This window comes from Dreissena polymorpha, chromosome 5, assembly GCF_020536995.1.
Source record: "Dreissena polymorpha isolate Duluth1 chromosome 5, UMN_Dpol_1.0, whole genome shotgun sequence".
Taxonomy (NCBI): domain Eukaryota; kingdom Metazoa; phylum Mollusca; class Bivalvia; order Myida; family Dreissenidae; genus Dreissena; species Dreissena polymorpha.
Genome location: NC_068359.1, coordinates 92,658,039 through 92,668,095, shown reverse-complemented (window position 1 = coordinate 92,668,095; position 10,057 = coordinate 92,658,039). Strand labels below are relative to the sequence as shown.

General features: G+C 34.2%; 1 protein-coding gene across 1 annotated transcript; it reads right to left on the bottom strand.

Annotated features, from left to right (window-relative positions):
- Positions 1–416: 416 nt before the first annotated feature.
- On the bottom strand, positions 417–9,688 carry LOC127882172 (oocyte zinc finger protein XlCOF6-like). The gene is made up of 4 exons (XM_052430664.1): positions 9,588–9,688; positions 6,417–7,246; positions 5,725–5,849; positions 417–1,883 (listed from the first exon to the last, which is right to left on the bottom strand). Exons 2-4 carry the CDS (start codon positions 7,223–7,225, stop codon positions 1,000–1,002), a joined length of 1,818 nt encoding a protein of 605 aa, XP_052286624.1. The 5' UTR covers positions 7,226–7,246; positions 9,588–9,688; the 3' UTR covers positions 417–999.
- Positions 9,689–10,057: the final 369 nt, after the last annotated feature.

The window sequence follows — 10,057 nt, the reverse complement described above, 5'->3', positions numbered from 1 at the left end:
TGTTGTCTTTATAGTGTTAAGAAGGTTTTACTATAGTAATATATAGTCACATAAGGAAAAATCTTCTGACCAAATTTCATGATGATCAGATAATAAATATTGCCTCTAGAGTGTTAAAAAGATTTTTCTAAAGCCATATTAGGAAAAAAATGGCCCGCCCTCTGGCAGCAATGTTTTTCAACTAACCAGAACCATTTAGAACTCGTCCAAAGTAATCATTGGCACAAATCTTCCGACAAAATTTCATATAGATCGGACAAAAAACGTGGCTCCTAGAGTGTTAACAAGGCAAATGTTGACAATGCACAACTGGGACGGACAAAAAAAAGGCGATCAAAAAGCTCACCATGAGCATATTGTGCTCAGATTAGCTAATAAGTGTAAAATTACAGTTTCTAAAAAATATACAAAACATGTGATTTTGTCACTAGGTTGTATTGTTCAATATAATAATTAACTGTAAATAACAAATTGATTAAAGCATTGTTGATTCAAATAACAATTTCTTGGTTGTAAACCTTAAAAGCAAAGAATGTTTCAAGCTGAAGTTCTAAGAATTAGATAACAATAATCAAAGTGTTGAACAATACAGGACTGTGGCTTGTCATTAAATAAGTTAAATGTCATGTTAAGATATGCACACATTTTCAAGAAAACTTATTTTGCATGCAAATAAATGTTTCAAATTCAGGTAATTTGTTTGTGACAAGTTGATATTTTTTGTCTTATTTAGCAGTTTACAAACACAATATAATACAATTAATTACAAGCTTGTTCCTGATTGCCCTGATGGTCAGTTCCCTCACATGCTGAATGATACTGAAATCTAAGAAACACAGTAGCTAACTGCGCCATTGCCATCATTAAAGATACTTTAATTCATGGTTACCTAAATACTGCGGCTATTGTTGCAGTCTAAAATTCTATCTTAGAAAAAATAGCAATATACGGTTTTCAACTAGTCCTTTCCACATGACCTGAATGATAGCATCCCTGGCATCATTTATGTGCTTGATATACAATCTTCTCAATATCTTCTTCTGTCAGGTCATTTGTCTTGTCCAGAGCTTCATTTGCCTTTTCAAGGACTGCCACTGGTCTTTTGCAGTTGATCAAGAACTCCTCAGGTTGTATGGTTACACCCTCAACTTCCTGTTCCACAGGCTCATCCTTCAGCTCTGAGTTATATGCTGCAGTTTCCAGATCCATGCCTTTACTTGTAGGACTGATCTCATGTGCATTTTTTGAGTCATTTGCGCAGGTGTTAGCAGTATCATCTTGGGTTGATGGCTGCAAGGGAGATTTCTCATTGGAGGACTCGTAATCATTGTGTGCCATCTTACAAATTAATCTTGTTGCCATCTCATTTGTATTTAAAACAATATATTTTTTGGTTCCAGAAACTTCTGCAAAAGTGCTTCTACCAATGATGCCTTTGTTGTAATTTCTGACCTGTGTTGACACATCTGTCGAAGACGCACTTATGTCTTCAGCTTCCTCTTGTGTGTGTTCCTTCACGTCATCACTTGGAGGAGTTATCTTACCTACATTTTGATTCTGAATCTCTGTATCTGATTCATTACACATCATTTTACTTTCCATCTCCAAGGACGTGCTGCTGAATTGCGTATATTTTGTCTTAGTTCTTTTGGTTCCAGCCTCCTTCATTTTCTTCTCCAGTTTTCTGCCACTTTTTTCGTCCGGTGTTCCCTCCTCTTTTCCAAAATGCTGCTTCATATGGAAATTGTAGTTGGACTTAAAGTTGAACGTTTTGCTACAGACTTCACACGTGAACTGTACACCCTCGTGCACTTTCATGTGAACCCTGAGATTTCCTTTTGTACTAAACACCTTTTGGCACTCCAAGCATTGAAACTTTATGCCTAAAAATATAATTATTGTGTTAATACTGTGTTATTAATAAAAAATATACAAATGTTTTAACTCATAATTCAGATGGCACATATTAATTGAAATAAAAAATTAAGTTTGCTCACTACTCTTAGTGTCAAGTTGTTTTTCATACAAATAACAACAAAAGTTCTTTCTTATTTAGGCTCAGATCATATACACCCATTCTTATGAGAACACAAACACTTACTTTCTCAGAAAATTACTACATGTATCATTTTTATAATCTCTGCAAAGAACTCAATAATTACTTCTGCAATTCAAACATTTTTTAACTAAAAATCTTTTAAACAACTGTGATTCATGAAGCACACAGAAATATTACCACCTATTATTGACAATTTTTGTTTATACTTCTTTAGCTCACAAACATAAATCTGACATTTATGCATAATTATGAACTGTTATGATTACTATATAAGTCTTCAAACTAAAATCAGGTTACTCAGAAACAAAAGCTGTGTTTGTGAAACACCATGCCCCCTACTGGGCCGCTTTGAAGCCGCACGGCAGCTATTTTAGAAAACAAGAGCTGTCAGAAGACAGCGGGCTCGACTATTTGAGTGCATGACAGTATAACGTAAGCCATCATGAGGACATTGTTCATGTTCAATAAGGTCAAGGTAATATAGTCATATTCTAAGTGGAAGAGGACCATAATTGAAACATATTGATCGCTTATGTTTTTAAGAAGTTGTACATTATAGACGATTCTGAGTTCAGGTATATTTTCCACAATCTATTGAACATTTGTAAAGACATAAAACAAACTAATAAAATTTTATTTCAAGTTTGATAGCAATAGCTTGGGTGGGATGGTTGGACAGTCCATAAAAAATATATATATATATATATATGTATTTGCATTTTTTTAACATGTTTAAAAAAAAATAAAAAAAATTGGGGTGGGGGGTGGGTGGGTTAGGGGTGGAGAAAGGGGTATAATGGGGGGGGGGGTGAGGTCATTTATTAGATGATCTTTCAAAAATAAGAGAAAAAAATGGAAACAAATATTTATTATAATTTTTTTTTGGGGGGTGGGGAAGGGGGATTCTGGGATGGGGTGTGGGTGATGGTTTGGATGGAGTCCATTGTGGTATGTCAGTTAAGTGTTGTTTTGTCAAAGTATGAATCAAATCTGATCATAAATAAAGAAGTTATGGCAATTTAAGCAAAATTTATTAATTTGACCTTGAGAGTCAAGGTCATTCAAAGGTCAAGGTCAAATTCAACTTGCAAGGTACAGTTCCCTCATGATAGTTAGAAAGTATTTTATGTTTGAAAGCAATAGCCTTGATACTTTGGAAGTAAAGTGGATCTAAACACAAAATTTAACAAAATATTCAAAGTTTCTAAGGAACAAAAGGGCCATAATTCCGTTAAAATGCCAACCAGAGTTATGCAACTTGCCCTGTTCAGTCTCTTTACGATAGTTAGTGAGTTTACCAAGTCTGAAAGCAATAGCTATGATACTTTAGGTGTAAAATGGACCAAAATACAAAACTTAACCAAATGTTCAATTATCTAAGTATAAAAGGGGCCATAATTCTGTCAAAATGCCAGTCAGAGATACATAACTTTGCCTGCACAGTCCCCTTATGATAGTAAGTGTTGCTAGTATGAAAGCAATAGCTTTGATACTTCAGAAATAAAGTGAAACTGAACACGAAACTTAACAAAATTTTCAATTTTCGAAGTATAAAAAGGGAACATAATTCTTACAAAATGCTTGATACCATTGTCTGCTCTTGTTTATAGAGTGGGGTCATGTTGGTAAAGAAGTATGCAAAATATAAAAGCAATATGCAGGGATTTCAATAGATTTCAAAAACCAGGAGTCAATGACCCCTGGACTGAAATTTTGAGGAGTCAATTGAAAAAGGCTGGGGTCAATTTTAAAGCGCGTTAATTGTGTTTTTGTCTGTATTATTCAATTTTTTTAGATAAAAATATGCTCTAAGAGTAATATAATATCTTAAAAAGTTATATTGCTTTATAAAAAGACAATACCATGATAAAAACACAACATATTTTAATGAATTGGTACATTAAAATCTACTTCCTTTTAAAACATTTAAGTCTTTGAACACATTTAAGTAATTTAAGATATGTACCGGTAGCACCTTTTCATCACATATTTATCGTCATTATATTATCATCATCCCTATGATAGCTTTTCTAACAATCACAATCAAAATGCATGGAACATCTAGTATATCTATTACTGTTTATCCGAATACTACACATGTCCGAAATATGTTAGTATAAAAAATGAACTGTGATTCCAGTTTATATAAGATGGGTGGTACTAGTAAGTATCGGTGGATTAACAAACTGACAAAACTCGCTGGACTTACTAGTGGATCTACGTAATTAATAGACCTTTGATCAATTTTGTTTTTTCTTTAATTACTTTTGCCGACTTACTTTAACCGTGCCGTCTGCAAGTTTGCAAAAAAACCTGCAATTATCGGATGGTAAATCAATTATCACGTAATCGCTGCTGCTATTTACCCAGTTAGTACGCACGCACTATTTAAAAGGTGACATGTGTATTCGAGGAGATGAGATAAGATATACAACGCCCGGGGTATTCCCTCGATTATAGACCGAGTTTCAAATACTGAAACATTAATTTCAATTAGGAGCAAAGTGGGATTTATTACCATGGAACTTGAGATGTTAACTGACTGACGCACGGGTTAAATTTTCAATGCGTCAAAATGACGCACGGCAGTAAAGAGGGTTGCTTAAAAACGAGTCATTTTTAATTTGATCGCGTCAAAATGCAGGATTCTACGTCTATTGAAATCCCTGAATATGACAAGGTACATAGAAAATATTTGAGGTGGTACGCAAACTTTAACATAGATTTATCAATGATATGCATATTCTAAGTGAAAAAAGGGCCATTATTCTTACAAAATGCTTGATACAGTTGTCTGCTCTTGTTTATAGAGTGGGGTCATGTTGGTAAAGAAGCATGTAAAATATAAAAGCAATATGTCAAGGGAAATTTGATATCAAATATTTGATGTGGTACGCAAACTATAGCATTCCAACGCTCATGCCGACGCTGGGGTGAGTAGGATAGCTCCACTATATATATTACATATATAATAGTCGAGCTAAAAATGACCTTTGACCTTGAAGGATTACGTTGACCTTGACCTTTCACCACTCAAAATGTGCAGCTCCATGAGATACACATGCATGCCAAATATCAAGTTGCAATCTTCAATATTGCAAAAGTTATGACCAAGTTTAAAGTTTTGGGACAGACAGACAGACACACGCATACAATGACAGACAGACAGGCCAAAAACAATAAACCCCCGATCATTCGATCCGGGGGCATAAAAGGAATATCTGCTTACTGACTGTTACTGATTTATTGTTATTTTTTCGACGAAACATTTGAATTAACAAAAGCAAGTGTGATTATAGGACACAATTCAAGCATGTAATTAATTATATAGTATTAAGAGTTCACAAGTATCCGGTTTATCTTGGCCAGCCATATAAGACTTGTTCCAGGAAGTCTTGGCTTAATGCAGGTGCCTAAAGTGTTGTCCCAGATTAGCTTGTGCAGTTCGCACAGGCTGATCAAGGAATACATTTTACGCCTAAACTTGATTTTCATTTACAAGAGACAGACATCATACACAAAATTTCATAAAAAGGGAAAGTGCCATCCTTGATTAGGTTTGCACAGGCTAATACAGGACGACACTTTATGCACATGGATTAAGCAGAGTTTTCTCTGAAAAAGGCTATTGAAGCACAAGTTAGAATACCAGCTTTGAATCATACCTTTGTGTGACAGCGAGTGATTGTGAAGTCCATGTTTCTTCCTAAATGCCTTGCCACAATCCTGACAGATGAACGGCTTTACATCACTGTGCACAGGCAAGTGCTTCTGCAACTGATTCTTCGTCCTACGCAGAAAACACAAAAACACAGATAGCATACATGAAATATTTTTTTATTAAGCCTTATGTAAAAACTAGCCCTTAACCCTTTCCCTCATAAGAGGTAAAGTGAAAATGGCTTTAGTAAATCGCAGTCTGTTCACTTCAGGTTTTATGCTATTTGCTGCTCATCAGTACCTAAGGGTTGGAAATGAAGCCTTTAAAACTTGAATTAAGTAAGAAAGGTATTTAATTAAATGAACTTTCTAAGGGACTACAAATACGTATCTATGTGGTGAAGGTTTAATTGGTGTTAAATTTCTCATTTATTAGACTACAGCAACTCATTCAACACCAAGTAATGGTTGTTGCCTTTCTGTATTATTGGCAGGTTGCTCTACATCCATTTATTTTACACTTAATTCAATGTGTCAACAATTAAGGTTACTAAAATGATTAAAAACATTTTAATGACAGTATGTCTTACTATTAAAGACATGCATTTACAAATAGCAAGTTTAACAGCTTAACCTTATTCATCTACATACAAAATTGACCTGTTTACATGTACTGGCATCCAATTTTTTATCTTACCTAAACAATTTTCCACATCCCTCAACAGTGCATGGTACTTTCTTTTCACCGACATGCAAATATTCATGCATTTTGTTGTGGGCCTTGGAATAGAAGACTTTTCCACATATCCTACATGGAAACTGCTTCTTGTCTTTAACACTGGTATGGTAACAATAAATATGCTGTTTTAAGCGCGATTCGTTTAGAAACCTCTCTCCACAAACATGACACTGAAAGCGATATTCTTTAAAATGCACCGTCATGATATGTTTGCCTCGAGAGCAAGAACCTCTATATTCTTTTGGACAGTACAAACACTTGTACATCTTTCTGTCTTTGTGCTCAGTGAGGGTATGAGTTTTCAATTCTGCTTTTGAGCTAAAAAGGCTGTTACAGTAGTTGCAAGTTGGTTCTCTCATGCCCCTTTTGCTAAAAATCTTTGTTCTTTTGTGTTTTCGTTGTTTTTCAATGTCATTTTCCATTTCATGATCAAGAGAATCTGAATCACTAGTAACTACTTCGTTCAATTCATCTATGTCATCATCAGAGAAATCATCTTCAGTTTTAAGATTTCCTATCACACCCTTTTGAGTATTTTCAGCATCTTTCTTTGATTCTTGACTGTTTTTATCTGTGTAGTCATTTGTCTCATCTTGAGAACTGTCCTCAACAGCAGAATCAGACTTATTTTTGTTTGCAGAGCGCAACACTGCACTTTTATCCTTTCCAACATTTATCTTTCTTTTCCTTACACGCCCAATATCAGAATCCGCCCCCAAAACATTCTTCTCACCTGATCTTGCTGGAACTTGATTTTTCTTCCTCATGGTCAAATTATTGGTTTAAGACTGGAAAATAATACAAACAATTGTGAACCGATACAAACTCGAGTTTATCAAAATAGTATGAAGAAAACTTCCATTGTTGCATGTCATAATACAATGTATATCAAAATATGAATGATGTTTAAGAATGGCTAAGATGACATAGGGTCATAATTTTTGTAATTTTTAAAGTAGGATAAATGTCACATGTGGTATATTACAAGTGCAAGAGAACTCTGCAGACATGATTGTGTCTATAGACAGAACTCTGATTACATGATTGTGTCTATGAACAGAACTCGGATTACATGATTGTGTCTATTAACAGAACTCTGCATACATGATTGTGTCTATGGACAGAACTCTACATACATGATTGTGTCTATGGACAGACAGAAAGATGATCAAACGGACAGATGTCCATGGTGATTCCATAATACCTACCTATGCTTCATAATGACTACTTAATAAAAGCTTAAAACATTTAACCAGTTGAAAACATTCAAAAACTGCAGACTGGATTTCTCTTACTGTTTTAACTGCTAACTTCTTTTATTGAAACAAAGATAAAAAGCAAAGAAAACCAGTCCGGGTTAAAATGGCAACAATTTTTTTCTGAAAATTTGACATTTCCGCAATCAGAAATTGTATATCCAAATTTTTATAATCAATATTTTCGCAAATGGCTCAAAGGGCAAATGACAGCCTGAGACCTGTCTGAAATATGTCAAAGAAAAAAAGTGGCCACCATGGTGTGAATGCCTGATAAAATCAATAATTTGCGAATACATTTCTGACAAGGTGTCAAAAAGAACACATGTGCATTCAAGTAGGAGAAATGGTTTGTTAATATGGGGCATGACAGGGATAAGCGATGATGAATTTAAGCCAAACTGAGCTTGAATAGTGAATTTTATTGTGAACTTAGTTATTAGAATTTATAATTTTTAAGAATATCGGGACAAATTGTCTCATATCGAGACGCCAGGACAAACACCCGAAAAGCAGGTCTGTCCTGCTGAGATCAGAATGTCTGGCATGTATGCATGTAGTCATTTGAATCCCTTGACTGTTGTAGCGAAACATAACCGGTAGTAAGAGGAAGAGAACGAATCATTATTGTTAAGGCTATAGTGAGACGATTTAAGCCTAATTCAGTTAAAATACTGAAATATTACATTACATCCTTCATTAAGCATACCATGTGTCTCATTATATAACAAGACTATTGCCAAGCAATATATGTCGCCTACCAGCTCCACCATTGTCAGAATTGTTTAATATTTGTTGCCATAGCAACCAGAATTTTTTACTTTAGGGAAACTGATATAAATTTTATTTACTTATTGTGAATAGAATCAGTTTCCGTGAGCCTACAATGTACATATTGATATATTATATTTAAGTTGATAAAATAATGGCGCGTTTTTATTGACTTACTGTGCATTTATATATTTTTTAATTTTATAGCAAAAATAAACTTAAAAGCCAACTTGTAGATTGTGAGGCGTAAAAAAAAATTGTTTCCGTTGGCCCGACCCTACTTAAATTTTTGAAATCAATGAAATGCCATAGAAACTGACTCCATTCACAATTTGTTATTAAAAGGGGCTATATTTAAAGGGACCTTTTCACATTTTGGGAAATCGACAAAATAAAAAAAAATGTTTCAGATTCGCAAATTTTCGTTGTAGTTATGATATTTGTGCGGAAACAGTAATACTGAACATTTACCATGGTCTAAAATATCCATTTTCGACCATTATATGCATCTTTTGACAATTTAAAAACCTACAAAATATAAAGCATTGCAACGCAAAACAATTGAATAATTTGATAAGTTCTGTTGTTGTCGTTATATTTTGGGATACTACGAGGTGTGCTTAAATAAACTATAAAATACATCACTCAATGTATGAGCACCGATGGCCGAGTGGTCTAAGCGATAGACTTTTACTTCAGGGGTCAGTGGTTGGAACCCAGCTGAGGGTTACTTTTTTTCCTTTCTTCAATTTTATTTTTGTTTTTTACTTAAGCTTTGTAGATCCAATCTTTACATGTATTAATATAAAGCGTTTAATGACAAACTTCAATACATGCCGAAAACTCTGACAAGGCCCCTTTAAAACAAGATTGCAATCATTATATCAACAAACGACGTGACAAGAACATTATCTGTTCAAAGAAAGCCGGACAAACTATCAGTTTTAGCAACATTTGCAAAAATTACAAGTGAATTTATGATGACCTAAGGGTAACAACCCTTGAACAAAACAGCTTAACTGGTATCACAACAATGAATGATAAAATGACGGAAACTACTTGATGACCAGTATGCGTTAACTTTTCCATTATTATGACTTACCAATACACCGATATTTTATTTAAAATAAGTTGTTTAAACAGCCTTTGAAAAGAGAACAAAAAATATCCTAGTCTAAAAATCATGACTTTTCTTCTCAACGGGAAGTAACTCATGAAAAATAACGGTTACAATCCATCTGTTTAAGACGTTAAATTACACTAATTCGAATTCCCATTGGATCCTATTATAAAACTGCCAACTTTCAAAGCAAGTTTCATGCCTTTCATATACTAGTATCAAATTGTGCACGACTGGTATCATTTTAAAGATTGATCTGCACTCTTTCAGTAATTACAGTAAAAATATATACCAAACCACAATTTGTAAGAAAGCAAAATTCGCAATAAATCAAGCATAAAATTATCCACCACATACCCAGTGGGCATCCAACGTTGCTGCAACGTTGTATTTAGGTTGCATTCGAACGTTGCAGTTTGGTTGTACAAATGGTCTATATGAAAGTTTTCCCG

What these genes read in the sequence shown, in the direction of transcription:
- LOC127882172 (XM_052430664.1), bottom strand. Translation starts at nt 7,225, where the DNA reads ATGAGGAAGAAAAATCAAGTTCCAGCAAGATCAGGTGAGAAGAATGTT. An exon ending in GGATGTGGAAAATTGTTTAG is followed by an intron (nt 5,850 to 6,416) that starts GTAAGATAAAAA and finishes TTTTCTGCGTAG; the next exon opens with GACGAAGAATCAGTTGCAGA. An exon ending in TCACTCGCTGTCACACAAAG is followed by an intron (nt 1,884 to 5,724) that starts GTATGATTCAAA and finishes TTATATTTTTAG; the next exon opens with GCATAAAGTTTCAATGCTTG.